This window comes from Vipera berus (genome assembly GCF_964194415.1).
Source record: "Vipera berus genome assembly, chromosome: 2".
Classification (NCBI taxonomy): Eukaryota; Metazoa; Chordata; class Lepidosauria; order Squamata; family Viperidae; genus Vipera; species Vipera berus.
The window spans coordinates 73,661,185-73,685,560 of NC_138203.1; the positions used below are offsets into that span (position 1 = coordinate 73,661,185).

At 39.4% G+C, this 24,376-nt stretch overlaps 1 protein-coding gene across 2 annotated transcripts in view; it reads left to right on the forward strand.

Annotated features, from left to right (window-relative positions):
• JAK2 (Janus kinase 2) overlaps positions 1 to 24,376 on the forward strand; it is a 104,414-nt gene that overhangs the window by 17,311 nt on the left and 62,727 nt on the right. For both annotated transcript variants that reach the window (XM_081320851.1, XM_081320852.1), the window contains exon 2: positions 14,955 to 15,205. In XM_081320851.1, coding sequence (XP_081176977.1) covers positions 14,986 to 15,205 — 220 coding nt within the window. In that variant the 5' untranslated portion in view covers positions 14,955 to 14,985. The remainder of the gene's footprint in view (positions 1 to 14,954; positions 15,206 to 24,376) is intronic.

Consider the following 24,376-nt stretch of genomic DNA (forward strand, 5'->3'; position numbering starts at 1 on the left):
GAACAAAGCCAAAAGCATTCAAATCACTGTTCGCTGTAAATCACCTACTGCGAACGTACACTCACTTTACAAGTAAGTTGGCTTATAAACAAAAGAGAATCTTAACTATGAACTTACCTGGACAGAGGATAATTCTGCATGTATATAGAAGAATCATAATTATATCCCCCAAGAATCCCAACCTACCTTTCCCCTGCTTAGTTTTTGCTTGCAACACATAAAGTATTACAATTTGTCTCTTTAAAATACCATGATCAGAACATAGTCTTCTGTTAGTTTTTGTTAGGTTTTTTGCATCTTGTTCCAAGGCTTTTTTTTTAACAAGTATTACTGCCTAACTAGGCATCCTCCATTCTGTAGCTGTGAATTTCATTCTTGTTTCCTATTTGAAAAACTTTGTATTTGTGTTAAATTTAACTCTTATTTCCCTCTCAGTTCTTTAACCTACCAAATTATTCTGAATTTTGTTGCTGGGTTTTTATTCCACCCAGTTATAGTTCCTGCAAATTGGATTAGCATTTTCTCAATCTTCAGACTTTTTAACTGCATTGTTTTGACTTGTATGTTTATTTTTTAATGTTATTGATAGTATTTATATTTTTTAGAAACATTCAAAGCAGTTTCCATAGTTTTAAAAATAGTTTATTCATGGTTTAAAAATATTTACAATCTCAGGAAGGATTGGGTTCACATTTTTTTATTACTGGTTCATTGCACAATCAAATGTTTAAACTAGATTTGGCATTTTTATCAACTGTGAAGTCCTTTCCAAGGACATGGGACAAGCAGATATTGATGTTTGATAGTTTTAGAGGCATCATCACAGGAGTTAAGTTGTTTTGAGCAAAGCTGCCTTTTACAATTGACTGATGGTGATTTTTGTCAATAGTTATGGTGTTCAAATAGTGCTTCAGTTGTTTTGGGATTGTACCCAAGGCACCTATTACTATTAGTACTACTTTTGCTTTCTCTTTTTATTATTACTATTCTTAAAAATTTCCTAACCTACACTAAATAGTTTCTGTCTGGATACAGTGCTTTCTAAGATCTTCCATTTCATTCACATCCAAAATCAAGGATTGATTTCATAAACTCAAAAAGGCACAGCTGCTCCTGACCCATATCTTTAATCAGCTAACTTGGGAAAAGTTGGAGATTTGGTGAAGATTCTTTCTTTTTTAAAATGTCAGTTTCAGTTTTATTTAACCTTTAATTATATGACTCAGGGGACTGTTTTTTAAAGTCTTACTTTGGTAAATATCTTTTTCTAGAATATTTTTCCATTAGAGGAAGATGAAAAATTAGCATTTCATATTCAGTAAGAATTTGAAGTGACTAATGTTAGAAGAAAAATACTGAGCACTGTATTCAGAATAAAAATGTCTCTTTAACCCCCTGAAGAAAATAATTTTTCAGTTGATTAATTTTTAAATTCTTATTTAAGTCTTATACTCCTGGCAGAGCAATGGTTAAACCAATTTCATGTTTTAGTTCTAAAATATATTACATTTACCCAGTCCTGAGGGAGGAGTTAAGTTATATTTACTGTCAAAGGCATTGGCCTTGTCTGTAAATATTGTTTGAAGGTAACTCCCAGCATCATTTCTGGACATGTGCCAACAGGTAAGATCACAATCACTACATAAGGGCAGTAGGAAATGATGCTATAACTGATATCAGCCAAGTGGTTCAGAAGTATAACAGCTTCTGTATTTCCCCCTCTAGTTTCTAAGGTAGTGAGGGAAGTCAGCTCCCCAGAAAAGGAAATATTAAAATATTATATTATATTTCCTAAAAAAAGATATTGTAGAACCAGGAAAGCATGCCCAGTTTGCTTAATAGCCCTAGCTCTCCCTCCCCCAAGTTCTGTAGGCATTCAAGTGTAAGCCATCAAGAAGGTTGGGGCTAGAAGCTTAGGAAGACAAAGCCGTAACATCTACATACTCCAGCCCCAGGAAAGCAGGACCATCAAGAATATCAGAAAGGCACACCTAGACTCAGGTCAGAATACATAACACAGGAAATACAAAGCCTGAAACAGGAAATAACCAAACAATAGAGTCCAGGGGGTATAAAAACCCACTCCCCACATGTGCTCAGTCCTTTTTCTGCTGGATCCATCTTTCTGTCTGGCTTTCCTCTGCAATAAACTGTAACCTTCTTCCTAAAGCAGTCGCCATGTTGTTTATCCCCGGCTTGGATGGAACCATGATGAAGACTTTTCTTCCAACAGTAGCTTATTTATTAAAGCAACTGAAGTAGTCTTACCTTATCAATGATCAAAGCCTAGTTTGAAATGTATTCAGGTGCATCCATTTTCTGCTGCCAAAATAGAGTTTGAAAATGGTCAGACCTTGGCAATTTATACAGTCTGATTTTTTTTAAAAAAAAATGTAATCACTGTTAAGCATTAATTCTATATTTTTCAGATCTGGACCAGATAAAGAAGTATAATGGAACATTGTAAGAATGTGTCTTTTTCTTATTTTGCTTCATTATAATGCATGCATAACAGATTAATAAATTAGACAGCTGGTTTTAAGACATTTGTGGCAACAGAAGAGTCTTAGTGTTTTTGTTGTTGAAAAGATTTTCTCTCCAGCATTTGGGATAGTTCAAAATATCCATCATTAACACTGAGATATCATTTCACTTAGCAGGGAATCTGGTTACATTTTATAAATAATAAAAAAGTGTGTCACCCCCTGTATTTGTTGTGTGTGATTATTTGCGTTAGGTAACATAAATACAGGTAGTCCTCGCTTAACTACCACATTTGGGCCCTGCAACTTCATTACTAAGCAACACACTAGTTAAGCAACACATAACTATGTCAGACATACTGTGTCAATTCCACTGCAGTCATTAAGCAAATCATTGATGATTGTTCAGGGTGATATCACATCACCACAACTTGCAATCTATTGGCTTCTCATTGATTTTGCTTGTTGGAGCCAGTTTTGAAGTTCACAAATGGTAATCATGTGTCTATACTATGAATGTAGTAAATGTGTTTCGGTTGTGAAACCCCTGAATAGCAATCATATGACCATTGTAAGATTGAGGACCAGTCATAAAGTTACTTTTTCAATGCCATCATAATTCAAATGGTCACTATATGGGGTAGTTGTTAACCAGTCACTACCTGCAGAGAGCTCTACATGTCTGTTCTCTCATGCAACTTAATCTTCTTTTAAAGATTGAAATGAGGAATAGTACCTGTTTCTTATTTACTTCTAAAAGCTGAGGTGAGTGAAGGACTTTATGGGTGTGCAGATGGACATTGCAGAAACAATGTCTACAAAGTTTTGATTACCATCAGTATCTATGAAAAACTGAAATGAAAATTCATGTCATAAACATCGTAAAATGAGGACCTGATTAGTAAGCTGAGAACTGATCTGAAACCAAAGAGCAGAATCAATTGTAATTTTTTATTGTACCTTTGGAAATATTACTTGGGGTATTATATGTATGATCACATGAAGTATTTTAGTTGTAGATATGCTTATAAATGTACTTCAGCCTTCTAGAAAAAGACCCCAAATCATTAACTTCCTAACTGTTCTGTTTGTTTACAAGAAGGATCAAGAACAAACATTGATGTTATTCTGACATAGTTTGCTTTTATAAAATAAACTCCTGCAGAATTATAACCTGGTGATAAAGAAGTAAATATATGAATGTTTGTTTTGGATATAAACAAGGCTAGACTAATTTGCATCAGTGGCCAAAGTCTTTGTGAGATAGTACAGATAATCCTCTACTTACAACCATTTGTTACAACACTGTAACTCTTTGAAGTTATAATGACATTGAGAAAAGTGACTTACAACTAGTCCTCACATTTACAACAATATTGAAGCATCGTGCACTCACATGCTCAAAATTCACATGCTTGGCAAATATATTTACAACGGTGCAGCAGCATTCCAGGAACATGTGGTTGCCATTTGTAGACTTCCCAGCTGGCTTCTGGCAAGCGGAGTCAAATCAGAAAGCCAGATTCCCTTAATGGCTACGTCATTCACTTGACAGCTGCAGTAATTCACTTAAACATGGCAAAAAAGGTCATAAAATCAGATGCAACCTACTTAACCACCTTACTTAAGTGTGGTTGTAAGTTGACTACTTGTGTATCATATTTTCCTATAAAACCTTTTACAGCAGACTGGGGGTTTGTTTGCAACAGTAAGATTATTTTTAAAACAACAGTGCTAACAGACCCAAACTGCTTAGTGGAAGGATTAACTCATGCTAAGACAAAATCAAGTTTGCATGGCAAACCAAGTTTACCTTTGTGACTTGTACATATTTAGCAAACATAGTTTATAAATCATGATTTATAGATTAATATACATACTGTACAATCAATTGTAAGTGATTAAATGATGGTTAAGCAAATCATAACCCATCGTAGAACTCAAAATTGGATGATCTGTCTTGTTCTAAATTATCAAATTGGTCAAGAATTGTTTAAACTTGTTTTAATCCAAATTAATCTATTTCCCAAACTACTGAATCAAAAAAGGTTGCTATGCTGTGAGGTGGGGAGGAGAACCTACAAAGCTTTTGTACATATTAATCTTCTTATAGTATAATACAAGTGTTTACCACCAGCAGTTTGTGTGTGTGTGTGTGTCCACGCACACACATTTTTTTTCATTTTCCAAGTGATGTTTACTTTCAGAGCCATGCTCTGTTTTTGTGGTTTTCTGCTTTCTGCCAAGCTGTGTTTGCAGAGATAAGTGTGATCTTCATTATGCATGCTGACTTACATCTAGATTACAGGCTAGCTGTCTTTTCAGATATGTGGCAAATATATAGTCATTGGTATACAAGTTCTATGTTAAATAAACACTTGTTAAAGCACCATGTTCTACATATTTATTAATTTGTTACTTAATACTTGATGTGTTCATTTCACATAAAGGTTGAAAGAAGTCTTAAGAGAATATATGGTGTATGTCATATGATATATTTTATATAACTTTTTATTAGCTTGGGGCACAAGAAAATGAAATCAATATTTTGATGTTTCCAGAAATGTAATTTTATTTAAGTGGATTCAATTTGAGGTAGGGGAACTATATTAAATTTAAACTTATGTGAAGATGCCTCAGGTATAATACATTTTCTTTTTCTTTTTTCAGTTAAAAATATTTGAACAGCAACTTTCAAAGGAGCTCTAGGCTGCATCTCCAAAGTTCATTTCTTGCTAGGAAACTTCTGCAGTGACCTCTCTTAATTAAGCAGAACATTCATATTCAGAGCCAGAGTACCTGAATAGTAGAGTTTGGCCACAGACTGTAATGTTGTTGCCTCATAATCTTAGCAAAAGTTTACCACAATAATTTGGTTATCCATTACTAAAAATTGAATAACTGCAGTCAATGTGAAAAGGAATTAGTCATGACTCTTCAGTTAGTTTATCCCACCACAAATTTTAGTTATTTTTTGCCCAACCATTGAACCTTACCCTCTTATTTATCTACCTACTTATGACCTCACTAAGCAGTTATGAAGCTAATTTTTTTTCAGCAGCTGCTTTATGTTGGTGAGCCTCTTTGCTTCTGTCTCTTCCAAAATGTATCTGCATAGACAAATACCCTGGCTCTATGTTTCCAAGACATAGGCATTTACAGGTAGTCCTCGACTTAAATCAGTTCATTTAGTTCAAAGTTATAATGGCACTGAAAAAAATGACATGGCCATTTTTCACACTTAACAACCTTTGTAGCATCCGCATGATCAAAATTCAGATGCCTGGCAACTGGTTCATACTTATGACTGTTGCTGTTTCCCAAAATCATGTGATCACCTTTTAAAACCTTTTGACAAGCGAAATCAATGGGGATGCCAGATTCATTTAACAACTATGTTACCAACTTAACAACAGCAGTGATTCACTTAAAAACTGTGGCAAGAAAGGTCATATAATGGGGCAAAACTCACTTAACAAATGTCTCGCTGTGCAACAAAAATGTTGGGCTCAGTTGTGGTCATAAGTCAAAGACTATCTGTATATGGCTTTCAGGAACATTCCAAAAGGTTAAGTAGATGGACATTTTTGTATACTAACCTTTGTTAGCAACAGAGCTTTTGTCTGGAGGTTAACTCATGGTTGCCTCCATGAACATTAGTTTTTTCATTATATTCAAAGGTGAATGGTTGAATCATTGGTTGGAAGTATATTTCCTCTTTTATGAATATTACGTTAGGATTGGGTAATTATTGGGCATCCAATAATTTTAACTTGTAATATTTGTACTTTCCATGAGAGTAGAAAAAAAGCAACATACAACTACAGTTGAGCCCAAAACTTCCATTGCTAAGCAAGAACGTTGTTAAGTGAGTTTTTGATCCATAAATACATGGCAGTTTCCAAGTGCTCAAATTTTGATCATGTGACTATGGGGATGCTGCAGTGGTCATAAGTATGAAAAACGGTCATAAGCCACATTTTTCAGGGCCATTGTAACTTTGAATGGTCACTAAATGAATGGTTGTAAGTCGAAGACTACCTGTAGTGTCATTTCCTGTTGAGCCAACTTGTGTTAAAAATACAGATTTTATTCTGGTTTACTTGTTAATTAAGATACATTGTTAAATAGAAAACGTTGCTTGTATCATTTCATAATTTATTTGAAACTTGAATTCAAAGGAGATTTTTTTTAAATTCTAAGTAAACAACGGAAATAAAGAACTGGATACTATATTCCTCATTGTTTTAATTCTGTTTAAATACAGGAGTGAGATCTGCTGTTTGCTGTATGTCTCATTTTGGCCACAATCATTTTATTAGCTCACAGTTGGTGAAATTAAATAACATTTTTAGTTAAAACCTCTACTTAGAAAAATGCTGCATACTGAAACTCTTTTAACAGCAAACTATTTTTTTAATGCTTGAACATCTTTTTTGTTTTTGTTTAGCATGGCAAATGCTTGTGTTAAACCATTTGTTTGCTACTTGATTGCTGGTTTTTTTCATGGAATAGGGAAAAGTTGATGTAAGCCGCCCAGAGTTACCTTGCAGCAAGATGGGCGGCAAACAAATTTTAAATAGGTAGGTAGGTAGGTAGGTAGGTAGGTAGGTAGATAGATAGATAGATAGATAGATAGATAGATAGATAGATAGATAGATAGATAGATGCCTACAGATGTTTCACCTGGTTGTGATTAATGGAGATGTAGTCAAATATATCTAGAGGGCACTTATTTGGAGAAGGCTGATTCTGATAATTGTTATTGTTGTAGAGTCTTTTGAAACAGTAAAGTAACTGAGGCAATAAATATGAAATTGTGCATATGTATTGGTATTTTACATGAATAATATTAATAAGCACAGAACAGGTGAAGCTACCTTTTCCTGCCCTTCAGGAAAAGCAGAATTTCCTCGGAGAATATATCTGATTTTTTCCCCCCTTTTGATTTATGGTTATATGGGCACTCATAGAATGATTTTAGGTGGCTCGCAACAAAGAATAAACAAGACTAGAAACAAAACTACCCTTCCTCCCAGATGCCAGGTCAAACAGTCTCCCAGATCAGTCTGTACCTTATCCCAGTGCTTGGAGGTAGAACTGAGTCTTCATGGCCTTCCTAAAATGGTAGGAATCCCTTGTACCTCAGGTGGAAGACTATGCCAAAAGGCTGGGAGCATCTCTGAGATGAGAACATTTAGGAGAGAGGCCCACCCTATGTAATCTAGTAGATTGCTGCTTTCATGTCGGAAGCACTGAGGCGCTTCCTGGTTGAAAAGATTACACAATGACATCACCATTGCCCAAAGGACGCCAGGTTGGGGGCTCCTTTCATTTCCCTATTAATTGTCCACTGAAGTGCTACCTATTTATCTATTCACGATTTCGAACTGCGAGGTGGGCAGAAGCTGGAGCCAATGACACAAGCCACCCTGATGCATAGCAGCATTCGGGTCTCAAACATAGACTTTCTGATTGTCAACCCAGTGTTCTAACCACATGAGCGACCGTGCTCCGAATCTAGTAGGTAAAACAGATGAGTGAATGACTGAATGAATGAACCTTTATTGTCAAAGTACAACCATGTATACATTGAGATTGGCTGAGCCTCCCTTCATGCCCCCCCTCCCCACAACTTACAGTGACAACAAACCCACCATCTTGTTACACCATGTGAGCTAATTGCACAACACACCGGCCTCGCAAGTCAGTCACACATAAAATTATTTCCCGTTCAAGAGCCTAACAGTCCATGGATAAAAGCTGTTCTTCAGCCTGTTGGTACGGCTGGCTATACTCCTATATCTCCTACCCGATGGTAGGAGAGTAAAGAGATACCAACCAGGGTGTGAGTCATCCCTGAGAATTTTCCTCACTCTTCCAAGGCAGCAAGCCCTGGCGATGTCATCCAGTGGTGTCAGGGGACAGCCCACAATGTCTTGTGCTGTGCTCACCACCCTCTGTAATACTTTCCTGTCCATGGCTGTCAGGCCAGTGTACCAAACCACAATACAGTGCGAGAGGACACTCTCTATAGTAGACCAGTAAAAGAGGGTCATTAGCTGTTGTTCTACCCTGTTCTTCCGCAAGACGCTGAGGAAGTGAGGATACCCTGAGGATACCCTCAAGTAGTCCTGCAAGTAACCTGGTCTAGGGCTTTAAAGATGAGAACCAGCAGCTTGAATTGTACCTTGAAAGTGGCTTGGAGCAAATGCAGCTCATGCAGCAATGATGTAACTTGAATTAACCATGGAGCACTCAAAACTGCAAAAGTTGCTGCATTCTGGACCATTTGCAGCTTCCTGATAGTCATGCCAAATGTTACTTTTTTATATACATAAAAAGAGGGATTGAATTATTTCCCAACTGTTTTTAGTTTCTGAGAATGGTATCTGTTTTATAGTAATTTGCTTTTGGGTTTTTTTGCAATTGTATCCACAAGTATTTGTACTCTGAATACATGAAACTGCTCAGATTGTTTAGTTCATGGCTACATAATCATCAGTTTGCAGCATTTGTTTTCAGGATAGTTGCCACCTGCTAAAACGTTTATTGAATAGTTGAATGGATCATAGTTCACAACAGATAAGTTCATGATTGACTGATTGATGATTACTCGGTGTATGATCATAGTTTTCCAAATCTCTTTATAACTGTGTTGATATATCTTGATGCTGAAATACCAGTTTTTGAATTGTGGATTAGAATCTTTTGGAATAAATTATCACAGATTTTCTAAAAACTGTACGTATGTTGTATATAATCTTGCCATTGCCTTCCTCCTCCTAAAGCTAAGAGACAGTGACTGGCTTGAGACCATCCAGCTGGCTTCATGTCTAAGGCAGAACTAGAACTTAAGGTCTCCCTGTCTCTAGCCTGGGGCTTTAGCCACTACATGAACCTTAAAGCCTTCTAAAACCATGCTGCTGATCTGATCGAGGAGGAAGACGCAGACCTGGCATGCATTACAGAAACTTGGTTGGGCTCGGAGGGAGGAGTCCCTCTGATTGATTTATGCCCTCCAGGTTTCCATGTGCTGCATCAGCCTCGGGCTCAGGGTAGGGGCGGCGGGGTGGCGGTTGTTATTAGGGAGGTCCTTTGTCCGCGGGAGGCCACTACCCCTCAGATAGGCGGATGTGAGTCCCTCCTCTTAAGGTGGGGCCCTGGTGGTCAGTTGGGCCTGTTGCTTACGTACCTCTCTCCCAGCTGTGTGGCAACAGCTCTGCCCGGGCTACTCGACGCTCTCTTGGGGTTGGTGGAATTTCCCAGATTTTTGGTGCTGGGGGATTTTAACCTACCCTCCCTGGGGAGGATGTTGGGGGTGGCCCGAGAGTTCATGGCTTCCATGATGGCCATGGACCTGACCCAGATTATTCAGGGTCTGACCCATGAGGGGGGAAACACGCCCAACCTTATTTTTATCTCCGGGCAGTGGCTTAATGATCTGGGTGGGGTTTCTCCATCTGTACAGCCCCTCTCATGGACAGATCATCATCTCCTGCGACGGCCTCCGTCATGCCACCTCCCGCTGCTGGGAGGCGGAACTGACCAGGTGGTTCCGCCCCAGGTGCCTGGTGGACCCAGAAAGGTTTCAGACAGCGCTTGGTTTGATTCCAGCCTCCCTCTCCCACAGCCCGGTCAAGACCTTGGTTGACGCCTGGCAACGGGCTGCTTCTGAGGCTCTCGACCGCGTTGTTCCTTTGCGGCCTCTGACCCGGCGCAGGTTCCAGTTGGCCCCATGGTTCTCTGTGGACCTACGGGAGATGAAGCGCCGGAGGAGAGGCCTAGAGAGCGTTTGGAGATCCAGTCGGTCCGAATCTGACCGAGCGCAGTTAAGATCTTTCACTAGATCTTATCTTGTGGAAATGGAGGCAGCGAAGCGTACTTACTTTACCGCCCTCATTGTGTCCACAGATAATCGCCCGGCCGCCCTGTTTAGGGTGACTCGCTCCCTTCTAAATCAAGGGACAGGGGAAGATCCCTTGCGGGGACGGGCCAAAGAGTTTAGTCAGCATCTGCTGGACAAGATCGCTCAGATTCGGACCGGCCTGGACTCTGATTGGGCAGTATCTGATGAGGAGGAAGCGATAGGTCTGGCCAATATTATCTGGGAGGAGTTTGACCCTGTGACTCCAGATGAAGTGGACAGGATCATGGGTAGATTAAGTGCCGCCACATGTTTACTGGACCCGTGTCCCTCCTGGCTGGTTTATGCAGCTCGGGAGGTTACACGAGGCTGGCTCCAGGCAGTGATCAATGCTTCTTTGAGTGAGGGGTGCTTCCCTGCCGCCTCGGTGGTGAGGCCCCTCCTCAAGAAACCTGCTCTGGACCCAGCTATTTTAAATAATTTTCGTCCTGTCTCCAACCTTTGCTTTCTTGCGAAGGTTGTTGAGAGCGTAGTGGCACGGCAGCTTCCGTTGGTCCTGAGTATCTGGATCCGTACCAATCGGGTTTCAGGCCCGGGTACAGCACGGAGACGGCATTGGTCGTGCTGGTGGATGATCTCTGGCAGGCTCGGGATAGGGGTTATTCCTCTATCCTGGTCCTATTAGATCTCTCAACGGCTTTTGATACCATTGACCGTGGTATCTTGCTGCGACATCTCCAGGGGTTGGGAGTGGGAGGCACCGTCTTACAGTGGTTCTCCTACTACCTCTCAGGCCGTTCGCAGACGGTGTTGGCAGGAGGACAGAGGTCAACCCCGAGGCCCCTTGATTGTGGGGTGCCTCAGGGGTCGGTCCTCTCTCCCCTCCTGTTCAACATCTACATGAAGCCACTGGGTGAGATCATACGTGGTTTCGGAGTGAGGTATCATCAATATGCTGATGATACCCAGCTTTTCATCTCCACTCCGAACCAACCCAGTGATGCCCTTGACGTGATGTCCCGTTGCCTGGAAGCGGTACGGATCTGGGTGGGGAAGAACAGGCTCCAACTCAACCCAGCCAAGACCGAGTGGCTCTATGTATTGGCATCTCGTGTTGTCCAAGATTCACCATCTTTGGTTATGGGGGGAGAGGTGTTGCCTCCCGTTGATAGGGCGTGCAACTTGGGTGTCCTCCTGGATGCACGACTCAATTTAGAAGACCATATAGGGGTCGTGGCCAGGGGGGCATTTGCCCAGGTTCGCCTGGTGCGCCAGTTGCGCCCCTATCTGGACCGTGATGCCTTACAGACGGTCACTCATGCACTCGTTGCCTCCCGTGTAGATTACTGCAACGCTCTCTACATGGGGCTGTCCTTGAAGGCCACCCGGAGGCTTCAGCTGGTGCAGAATGCGGCCGCGCAGGTTGTGATGGGAGCATCCCGATACTCCCATATTACACCCCTCCTGCCTGAGCTGCATTGGTTGCCGGTTGCCCTCCGGGTGAGGTTCAAGGTGCTGGTTCTTACTTATAAAGCCATACATGGCTTAGGTCCGGGATATTTGCAGGACTGTCTGCTGCCAGGAACGACTTCCCATCGCCCTGTGCGCTCACACAGAGAGGGTCTCGTCAGGGTGCCGTCGGCCAGACAATGTCGGCTGGCGACCCCCAGGGGGAGGGTCTTCTCTGTTGGAGCGCCTGCCCTTTGGAATCAGCTCCCCTGAGAACTTCGGATGGCCCCAGATCTCTGGTCCTTTCGTCGCGACCTAAAGACATACCTTTTCCAACTGGCCGACCTGGACTGACGTTGGGGGTTTTAAATTATGTTTTTAATTTTTACTGGTTTTTAGTGGGGCTTTGTAAAATTTAATTTCTTTTAATATTTGTATTTATTGTTGTTTTTATTGTTGTTAGCTGCCCTGAGTCCTTCGGGAGATAGGGCGGCATATAAGTCCCATAATTAAATTAAAAAAAATTATTTCAAAAATAAGGTTAGGAATAAAAGTAGAAAGCCTCAGGGGGTCAAAATATTCCCCCCCCACTCTTCAATTTCCAACCTTTCTATTGCTATATACTGCAATTTCAGTGCAGTAATTTTAATGTATTTTTCAAAATTAGCTTGTGACAGAAAGCAGATTGGCTCATACACACGACTCACCATTAAAGCCCACCAAACATTTTCATTCCAGGCATACCATCAAATCATCAGATGACCTCTTGTGGCTCTTCAGAGGGTCTGCAAATAGAGTTGTGTCCCTAAATCTTAGAAACTTCCTCACCCCCTTATTCTTATGCAAGAAGGATTTTCTGTTGTGGATACTTGAAAAACATCCAATTGCGTTTGTGATGTGCATAAGTAAAATTAGGTCATTAAAAGTTTATCTTGCTTAAAATAAATTTAGGAGTAAATAAAATAATACATTTATTATTTTAAAGTTAAAGGGCAAATTAATAGCTGGGTAGTAATTTAATTTTTTTATCTTCTCAATCTGCAACTATTTGCAGCTTTGATAACTCTGATACTATCTTTATCTCAGGCATCATTTGATCATTTCTGAGTCTGGTTATATAAAGCACTGCCAGCTTTATTTTTTTCCTGGACTGTCTTCCTGATATATTTTGCCATTGTGTCTAATCATAGCAGCTCAAATGCTAGCTTACATTATTGAGGTCTTTTGCCATTTATGAAGTATTATTAAATACCTTCATTGAGAATAAAATTAGAAACTATATTATTATAATCCTGGTCTGTCTATGGTGAAAAATTGCAGAGTCTGACAAAATATCATTTTTTCCTCTAGAATCTCGCCTGTCCCAGAAATCAGTATCAATCTACACTAGTGCAACATTAAAGAGCCTTGCTCATTTGGGCTAAGGGATTCTGAAGCTAAAAATATAATCCAAAATCCTATTTCAGTCAGGACTGCTATGTTTTGCATGTTGGAGGTGAGATCCAAAAGATCTCAATATCAAATGTATCCAACATATTGTAAACTCATTTACTTGACTGTGATGAAGCATTTATCTTTAAGAAATGTATATATTTTGCAGGAGCCTACCTATTCTTTTTGGACATTAGATTATTCAGTATACTGTACATAACTAAAGCTAATAAGAGGGTCAGATAGAAAAGGTTTTCATGCAACAGTTCTTATGTGAGTGGATTCATTGTCTTGCAGCTCCTTATCTGTCACTTAAAAGCTTCCAGATATCCATTATGCGAGCCTGTATTTTGCAGCAGCTACAATAGAGTTGCATTTTACAATATTGAAGGGATCTTTTGCAGCAAAATATCCTGTAGCATTTTAAAAGCAGTCGCATTATTATTGTATGAACTTTGGATTAGGTCATCAAGTACACGTGAAGAAGGTATTATGAGTTGTTTAAGTTCCGAAAAATGAGCTGTCTGCCTGGTAAAGCTTCCAAAAAGGAACAAAATATGTTAGTACTGGGAAATGTTAAAAAGCAGAACCTTGCAAAGGTGTTCATATAAGGTAACGCATCAGGGGTCAGTTGAGTACATCACCACCATCACCCTTTGATATCTTGGCAGAAAAATGGCTGGCGGGGAGAACCCACACTGCTCTCTCTTGTTCCCTCTGATCTTGATGCACATAGCTGGGCAACTCAATTTTTTTTTCTTCTTCCTATTAATCTTGCTCTGCGTAACTATTTTGCACTGCTAACAGCAGCAGGAAGTTACTTATTGGGATGCTGTTAAAAAGGAAGAAAACATGAGATTTCCTCCTGTTAACAATATTTTCAAGGATGATGTGATGAAAGAGGAAAACTTTGATGAATGTGGTGGTAGATAACTCTAATATTTAGCAAGGGAAGGGAAAAAAATGATTTTTTTTAAATTTTCCTGCAGAATTAATCCCCTCCCCCAGAAAGCTAATTAAACAGCCACTCAATAATCAACCAGGCACTGATTCTATACTGCATTTCTGAATGAAGATTCAGAAAGCCTGCTATTGGTTTGAAAGTTGAAATTGAATGGATGAACGGCTGGCCTTGTTATTATTCTCTTGTTGGGGTGCCAGATTTTTTTTCCTTTGGTTTATGCCTTTGGGAAAGTTGCTTAATATTCCTGCAGGAGATGACACAATAAGGACAGTCATTTACAAGGTCCTGCAACAGCAAAGTCCAACACACTCTCCCTCAAGCATAACTAGACTCCTGTCTGGTTTTGATTGGATTTGATTTGATTTTGGTGCTGCAGATTGTTTCTAGTGTTGATGAAATGTTAAGTATGATTGGAGTTTTGAAATTCTCAGTGATCTCTTTTCTTAGTTACTAAGTAGTATCAGAACATACATATTTACATTTTGCTGGATTTAGTCTTTTTGAGAAATTGGTTCTCTCCTATAGGAAGCATTATTTGCTTCAGATTAATTCGAAGGTCAGTTGAGAGTCAATGATCCTATAAAACTGTATCATCAGCTATGTTAAATTCTTAAGAGTTTCAGAAAGAGAATGCATTCATTTTTGGAATGTTGGACATTGCCTTGAATAAACCAAATCTATAGACTAAGTCTAAATGAATGCAAAATATTCTAGATATATAACTAAAATGATTACATATTTTAATTTTAATACCTTGCAGGAAGATATGCTGAACAGAATGTAAAGTTATCATGGCCTTACTTACAGTGACCGATATGGAAGGAACAGTATCATCTACTATTCATCAAAACGGTGGCATTGTTGGAAATTCTACCATTTCTCAACCATCCGAACAGCTGTTTCGAATTTACCTTTATAATTCCCCAGGAAAGACAGAAGGTGACTATCTACTGTTTCCAGCTGGAGAGTATGTTGCAGAAGAAATTTGTGTTGCCTGCTGTAAGGCTTGCGGTAAGAACATAACTTTTTTTTTTAAAAAAAATGTATAAATATATTGTCTTCCTTTGTTAGGAATTAGTAAGAAACAACCTTGTATTTGGACAGTTGTTTTGCAATTTCTTTGGATCAAATGAATGAGTCTGTTCAACTTTTGGAATGGAGCCCTCCCCTTTTCAGTATGCAATGGTAGACAAATTTTGTATTTATTTTCTTTCTTTCTCTACCTCTTTCTCTTCAGTTTGCGTGCCACCCAACTCCTCCAAAGTCTCTCATTCCTTCCCTTTCTCTTCAGCAGAAAAAAATGGTTTCTAATTTATCCATAGTCCAGTCACAAAACCAAGTTCAAACGTACTACATAACTTCTTTATAGCAGAGCTTCAGAAATTGTGCTTTCAGTAAACCATGGATAAGAATTGCCAGATGGTTTCAGGACTCAATGGGGGAGCGTCACATTGGAGGTGGTTGACTAATTAAAACCTAATCCCACTCCACCCACCCCGTGTGTCTGGCTCCCTCCTTTGCCATGTTGTGTTAATGATTTTATCTGCGGTGTTATTTTATAATAGGTGATTTTAAAGTGTTTTAATGGTTTATGTCATATGCTACCCAGAGTCATTTGGATTTGAGATGGGCAGCAAATAAATTTCATAAATAAATAAATAAAATATATAAAAAATAAGACTAATGAAAGTTTATGTACAGTGCTAAAATAAAATAGCTAGTTAGATTGATCATGCCAAAAGAGGAAAGGGGAGCTCATTTATGTATTTCTGAACTGTATTTTAGAGATACGTGTTACATATATTTTTATTGATTAGATTTTATAGTTTAATGGATTAAGTGAATCTTGTTAAAGGATTGAGGGAAAGGCTGTTATATTACTTAGTCAGAGCTTCACTGCAGTTATATGTGATCCTTACCTTTATTTTATGTACCATATGTCAAATAGATTAAAAAGTAATTTAACTCATGAAATGATACATGATCTTAACAGTTACTTCCAAAATCATTTTTGAGAACAGTGCCAGACATCTTTGTTATCCAGTGAGTAATTTGATAGCGGTTTTTGGAAGACATGAGACCCATGAATGCAGTGCTTGTCTGCAATTTGTTAAAGCAACCTTTGGAGCTGTGGGTGTGTTCCTAAGATTATGCAACTGTTGTATGGAGTTTTCCATTGTAGTTTTGTCATCGTGGAGACAGATAATGACTACACAGATGCTGTGTTCACACTTCTGTCTTCTGAAGCACCTGTTGCAGAATTAATACGAGGCATTGATTACTTTAATTTGGCAAAGATTCCACAGTTAAAATATCCATATCAATATATACAAGAAATAACTTCATGGCTGATTTATTTGTAAGTGATATTATTGCACCATTTATTTACCATCATAACTCTGAAAATAGCTGTACAATTTGGACCATGCCTCAAATTATATGAAGCTAATAATTTTACTATTTTACCCTGGTGACAGGAATGAATTTGTGTAGACCAGGGGTAGGCAACCTCGGCTCTTTTATGACTCATGGACTGAAAAATAGCTGACTCAGGAATTCTGGGAGTCATAAAAGAGCCGAGGTTGCCTACCCCTGGTGTAGACAAACAAATAATATTTTGCCTGTTTGGATCTTCAAAGCAATTTGGGTTTGTAAAGTATGTGTAAAGTATGTTTTTTGCAAGACATGGTACGGCACGGCACCTGAATTAACCTATTCTTATCTTACATCCTATTGACTGTTTTCATACAGTGCAATAAGCCATAATGTGATGGATCTTGGTTTAACATGGTTATATGCTATATAATACCATGGTAGAGATTAGTTTAATATTGTTTTAATATAAATGGTGACCCTTACTGTTATAGTAGGCCTTTTTCAAGCATAATGGCTGAAATGTGTGATTGAATATGAATTTTTTTGGCTTTGGCTCTGCCTCGTATTGGCATGTAACGTCAATTTCTCTCAGGAGAACTTGACTTCATACTGGAAGAATATCCTTGTTTTTGTCTTGCAGTGTGTGTTTTTCTTGCACAAAAAGAGCAATAGGGATATGCCAGTAGGCTTGTTTTTTATGCACAAGAGCTAAAATATTGAGAAGATGGGGGTGCAGGAAGCCTAGTCCCACTATTCCTGCACAGTGTATTTTTTACAGTCCCAACTTATCCACGTTTCTTAGTGTAGCTAACTTTGTGTTCACATTCCTGATGATTAAGTGGAGAGCTAGAGAACAGAATTCATATGAACACACACTACATTCCACATTTTAAATTGCAAAATATGCAGGGAGATGCCTAGAAATGCTTGCATAGAGCTAATTTTTCAGATGTTGTCTTTGCAAATTTCACTTGTTTGTTTTAAAGGAGGGGCCCTGATTTAAACCTTTTGGCAGCAGGTAACTGACAACTAAAAAAAAAACTTAACAAGATAGCGTTGTTTGCATTGTAAAAACAAGATTTGCTAACATTGGCAGTTGCTACAGAAAGCAGTAAGTGAAACTATTTGGCTATGATCTGTCTGATGGCAAGAATGCTAAAGGTCAGAGACATATCTTAATCCTCCGTCTGACTTGGTTTTCATCCCAGATACATAATCATAGTGCCAGAATGCTTTTCTGCTTTTAAATTGATACGTAGTTTCCATATTAAAATTTCTGCAGAGTCATAGAGAGGAGTAGGAGAAGGGATGGCAGGACCTGAGGGCAAAGTGAAAAGAGGGATCAGTCCAGAATCCCTATGTAGCCATAAGAGAACTAAGTCCAACCCTCCTTGAGTACCATTGACCCTTATCTAAGTCTGTACAGGTGCCAACCATTAGTTAAGAAGATTCCTGTGCATAGGCTATTAGCAGTAAATCAGTTTAATTGAACATGTGTGGATCTATTCTTTTGCTCCCGACAGAGGGACAGGTTGCATAGATACACAATATGTCCAGTGAGCAATATTCAGAAAATTAGTAAAAATTCAATATTTGCAGTTTTCTTTTTTATTATTAGTAGTAAGCATTCTGTTCTTTTTTTTTCAATCAAAAGGGTAAATTTCCTTAAGAAATAATTACCAAGTAACAACATAAGAACAAGGGTTTTTTTTAATCTCGCTATCTCAGCCACATTAGAACTGGTCTTCATACCACCTTCTCATACATCAGCTTTCACAGGGTTATGATGGATTTTATTTAAAAAGAATCAAATGAGCCATAAAAATAAACAATGACACATGGAAAATTATTTAACATTTATGCATTCATTCATTAGTATTCATTAATACATTAAATAATTTATAAGGCCACCCAGCTCTAGGCATCATACATTAAAAACAGAAGAATAATACAATCCAATTTTTTACCCTCCCACCCACCCCCAAAAAATCTAGAAGAAAACAACTATTAAAAGACAATCAACCATGTGGGACCAATATCCACTCTAGCCTTGGAGATACAGCCAGGTTTCAGAGCTGCTTTGACCATGGTCCAGGGGAAAGAGGCAGTGTAGTTCAAGGAGAGGATGCTGAATCAGAAGACAAATGCTTTGGCAGAAAAAGGATGTTTCCTAGGTTCCATCAGGTGGATGGGACCTGGAGCATGCCATCTCTAGCCAATTGTATAGCCTATGCAGAAGCCATGGAAAACAGTCCTTTAGATCAGGGATCCCCAGTCCGTGGACCGGTATCGGGCCACGGCATGCCAGCAACTGGTCCGCACAAACAAGCAAAGCTCCATCTGCGGGATGTAGACAGCACACAAAACCACACCCCCTCCGGTCTGCGGAAAAACCACTCTCCTCAGAACCAGTGGTCCCAGGTGCCCAAAAGGTTGGGGACCTCTGATTTAGATAACCAGGCCCTATGCCACAAAGAGCTTGCTTATTGGTCATAATTAGTACCTGAATTATATCCTTTCCTTGACTGGTAACCATTGGAGCTCATGGAGCGAAGCTATTACAGAGACCTGATAAAATATATCCAAAATTGCCTGTGCTACTGCTTTCTGCAGCTTCCAAGTGGTTTTCAAGGAGAGCCGCAAATAGGCTGCATTGTGATAGTTTATTATATGAAGGGTCCTTGGTGCTCTCTGAGCTTGGTTATTTTCTTGCAGAGGTTTCATTACCCAAACTAGGTAACATGATCAGACTAGCACTGATTATGTTACTTTGTTTGGGTAATGAATCCCAAGAATTCCTCATTTCAAACTTGAGCTAAAAATATTCTCCTTTGTTAATAGTTTATATGTTAGGTGATCAAAGAGAGAGTGTCTGAAAGGCCTCACAGTCAAGAGAAAGGTACAATTGCTTAACAAGATAGATTTCAGCAGAAGTCTTCTTAGCCATAGCTTCCATTCACTTCTTGGTCTGAAATAGTGAGTCCAAGAAAGCCTCCAAATTGTGCATGAGTCCCAAAGAAACTAAAGGTGTCACATTATTGGCCCTAGAAAGGTTGAGTAACCCATAGCTACCCAATCTTGCCAGGGCTGAGTTTAAGCCCATTCCTCCCCATATAATCCTTGACAGCCTAAGGACACCTGGTCAAGATTTGGACAGCATTGCTTGGTCAATTTGAGGTTGAGATACATAACCGGGTATCATCTACACATTGAAGAAATGAATGTCAGAAAATAAAACCTTAAATTGTTTTATGCTTAAATCGTGTTGTGATGGTTTTACTTAGTGTTTGTAATTTACTATTCTGGAAACTTCTAATTTCAAATTAATTGTCTGTATGCAAACGTTTTAAATGGATTATAATTCAGTTATCTTCTTAATACTTTTTATACTATAGAATACATTCAATGTCTCCCATTTTATATTATTATAAAACAGAATGAGAAAATTGAGAAACTAAACTAAACCCAGTTAGCTTTTTCTTTCTGTTTAAAAAAAATCTTGTTGCACTGATAGACTGCATCGCTGATAGCAAACCAGTATTCTAGAAGTACGAGTAGGTAAAACATATTTTACTTTAAAGTAATTCCATTTCAAATTTGAAAGAAACTATCGGTAATTGGATTATATTAATAGTATGTTTAAATACAAGGGACGCGGTGGCTCAGTGGGTTAGGACGCTGAGCTTGTCGATCAGAAGGTCGGCAGTTTGGCGGGTGGAATCCCGAGTGCCGCGTAACAGAGTGAGCGCCTGTTACTCGTCCCAGCTTCTGCCAACCTAGCAGTTCGAAAGCACGTAAAAATGCAAGTAGAAAAATAGGGACCGCTCCGGTGGGAAGGTAACAGCGTTCCGTGCACCTTTGGTGTCTAGTCATGCCGGCCACATGACCACGGAGATGTCCTCGGACAAGCGCTGGCTCTTCGGCTTTGAAACGGAGATGAGCACCGGCCCCTAGAGTCGGAAACGACTAGCACGCATGTGCGGGGGAACCTTTACCTTTACCTTTACCTATGTTTAAATATTATCTTCTTGGTAATATCTGCTATCCACCATATTTGAATCCATAAATTTCAGTTGTTTAAACATACCCTGAAAAAGCTTAAGTATGCATATTCCAAGGAAGCTCAAAATATACTGCTTAAACCTCTGTATATCAGTGTGCCAATTGATGTGACAATGCACTAATTGGTGTGGAAATACTATTCTTTAAAATTGTGACACTAAGGGCTGGTGTATAATGATTAAACAACAACGCACTAACCTATGTCTAGAAAAACAATTAGAATGCATAATTCCTGCTCAAGAGAAAAGCTCAACATATGTAACCAAATTGTTCATTCACTTGAATTCAGTATCTGGATGTTTAAATCATCATTAAAGATACTAAATTATTGTACAATTTTAATTAATATTAAATATAAATTCAAAATTACAAATATGAACATGGTCTCTGGTACTCATAGCTGAGTAGAAGTTAGCTTCTAGAAGAGAAGAAATTTAGCTTGAAGTGGGGAAAGCAACTAAGAGAGAAGAATAAAGGCACTTTAAAAGCACTGATGAGTAAGAGGTAGATGTGTTCTCTGTTTAAGTTTTGAAATAATTGTAGAGATCAAAATGTGATCTGGAAACATGCACAGGACAGATCTCGTGGTTGATCCTTACCAGTAGCTGAATGAGAGAGGTAAGATATTCATGCTTCTTTTTGGTTTGGACCTAATACATATAATGTACTGCATGCCTATATTTGGATGTAGTGAACACAGTAGTCTGAGGATTACCTTTTTGTATCAGTTATATAGGAAAGACTTTTTCTGCTTTGTGTAGGTGGTACTTAGGGGGAATTTTAGTTGGGGATAAACAGCCACTGGAACAGCTGGTCACGCAACCCCATTGTCTCTGTCACATCTCATATAAAGTCTGTTGTTGTGCCTACCCACAGCACACTCATTTCAAGCATTTGAGTGTTCTTATTTGTTCTGTGCACTAGGGCCAAGGCTTGATATAGTACACCTAGTGCTTGAGCAAATAAAAAAATTCTTAAGCGTACAGTATAGTAGCAACAAGTTGTTACAGAGTCTGCTTTGTTCATGGAGAAAGAGAGGAGAGGGAGGCTGCAAGTGAATGGCTGGACTCTGTTGATATTGAGTGGTCAGCCTCAGGAAGCTCACCCTGCTTCTCCCACCACATTTAGTTGTGAGCTTTTTGCCTTTGCTTTGTTACACTCTAAATCTACTCTTTTAAAAAAAAACTACTGTCCAAAACCACAACTCATAAAATGTCAGAGGGAGAATTAAAGTAGACTTCAACTTACGATCACAATGCAGCCCAGCATTTCCATTGCTATGCAAGACAGTTGTTCAGTAGCTTTGCCGCATTTTATGACCTTTTTGCCACAGTTGCTAAAACAACCACTAAAGTTAAGTGAATCATGAGGGTGTGAAGTGAATCTGGCTTCCCACATTGACTTTGCTTGTCGGAAACCAGCCGGGAAGGTTACAAATGGTGATCGCATGACCCCGGGATGGTACAACGGTCATAAATACATGCCTGGTAACAATTGCCCAAATTTTGATCACGTGACCACGGGAATGCTGCAATGATTATAAGTGTGAAAACCAGTCATAAGTCACTTTTTCCGGTGCTGTTGAAACTTCAAATGGTCACTAAACAACTGGTTGTAAGTCGAAAGAGATGGAGAAGGAAAGGGAAATGGAGACGGATAGCTGCCCTAACTCTGATGGATTCTGGGCAGCATGCAAAACCAAAGCATCCATTCAAAGAGATAAAACCACACAGATAGCTTGGATTAAAATTATTTTTAAAAGCAACACAAAACAAACAAACAAAACAAAACCTGGCCTCCAAAAATACATTAATACCTTAACCTCAGTCCTGGGACCAAAGCGGGGTTTTAAGAGCTTTCTGGAACCCTAGGAGAAGAGAGGGCACTATCCCGATCTCTGTTCCAGAGGGTGGGCATTGTGACCAAGAAGGCATATTTCCTCCATCCCACATTATCTCAGTGTTTAACTAAGGGAATCTTGAATCACCCTTGGAAATCAACTGACAATACAGCCATGTAGCAGGGGTGACACATGGCCATCCAGTTTTCAAGGTCAGTGTTCTTGCAGCGGCATCAGTCATGTTGGGGGTGGGGGAAGGAAGGGGCTGCTCTTTCAACACAGGTAGAGAAGGAAGCTGTACTGACTACTCCCCTAGTTAACTTGTTCTTTTGTTAGAAATCCAGAGGCTGTTGGGAGGGTCAGGAGATGAAGATGCCTGTCTTGAATAGGGGTTCACAGCAGTGAGGCTGGCAACCTAGAAAACCAAAAGTCAACCCAGGACCTCAAAATCAAGTGTCTTGCATACCCTTAAGCTTGAAGATTCATGCCTATATCAGTAGAGAAAGAAATATTAAATATATATTTTACATAAGGATACTAAAGATACTAAGAATACTAAAACAAAACTGTTTTGCCAGCTGCTGGCAGCAATATGTAGTCTGTGTTTCCCACAAGCAGCAAATCACTTATTCTCAAACAAAACAATGTACATGCAGCTGTGTTGTGGGTGTACAAAACTCTCAGAACACACATATTTTGACTTTTGCTCAAAACACTAAGGAAACAGCTGCTTTGAAGTCAGAATATTTCAAGCTCAGAACATTTAGCACACTTTTACCAGCACCTCAATAAAATGTGAGGACTAGTTCTCTACATTATTCCATTGTAAGTTAAAACTTAACTTAAGACAAGATGGACAACTACCTCGGAGGAATAATGAAACGCTGAAAGAGCAGAACAGTGAAAAAATATGTAATTAGGTGCATATTACCTGCTTCTGTACTTCCGATAGTCTTAGCATAACTTATTGCTACTTAGGCTCCTTTGCAAAGAATGGGAAGGTACATTAATAAATAAGGTTTACTTCTCATAAATTAATTATATCCATAATTTATTAAACCAGTTAGAACTAGTTTCCAAAGCAGCTTACAGTTAAAATATGGAAACAGATGCTTATCTCCATCATAATGTATAGCTGTGTCGGCCCAGGCTTTTAATCCTAGGAGTAGCTGAATCAAGGGCCTTCACATAGAACAGACAGAAGGATCTGCAGATGAATTCAAGGACCTCCTCAGATCATTTTATTATTCCAAGTTATGTTAGCATTAGAACCTACCTTTGTAGCTGGAAGTAGAACAAAATATAGCTCTCTGAATTTTCAAATTTGAGATGGCAGATTGACATGACGTGATCTGTCTACAGCAGGGGTGTCAAACTTGCAACGTCACATGACGTGTCACGACATATCATGACTTTTTTTTCATTGCCGGCAATGGGGTGGGCACGGTTTTGCCATAACACATTTGGCACTGGCAGTTTGACACCCCTGGTCTACAGGATTGATATTTCAACCCTCTGTTTCTCCTTTCAAATCATGAATTTGGAAAAAAACAAAACTCTGTTATCCAATTACCGTATATACTTGAGTATAAGCCGACTCGAGTATAAGCCGAGACCCCCAATTTCACCCCCCAAAACTGGAAAAAGTTATTGACTCGAGTATAAGCCGATCCGCCGTTCTGCAAGCCTCTGCCGCCAGCAGAGGCTCGATCCGCCATTTTGCAAGCCTGAATACACAGGAATACCCTGTGTGGCCGCGGCTCGTCGGCAGGTCTCCGTTCCTCCTGCCGACCTTTGGGGAGGTTTGGGCGCCTCCCCAAACCTCCCCAAACGTCGGCAGGTCTCCGTTCCTCCTGCCGACCTTTGGGGAGGTTTGGGCGCCTCCCCAAACCTCCCCAGGTCTC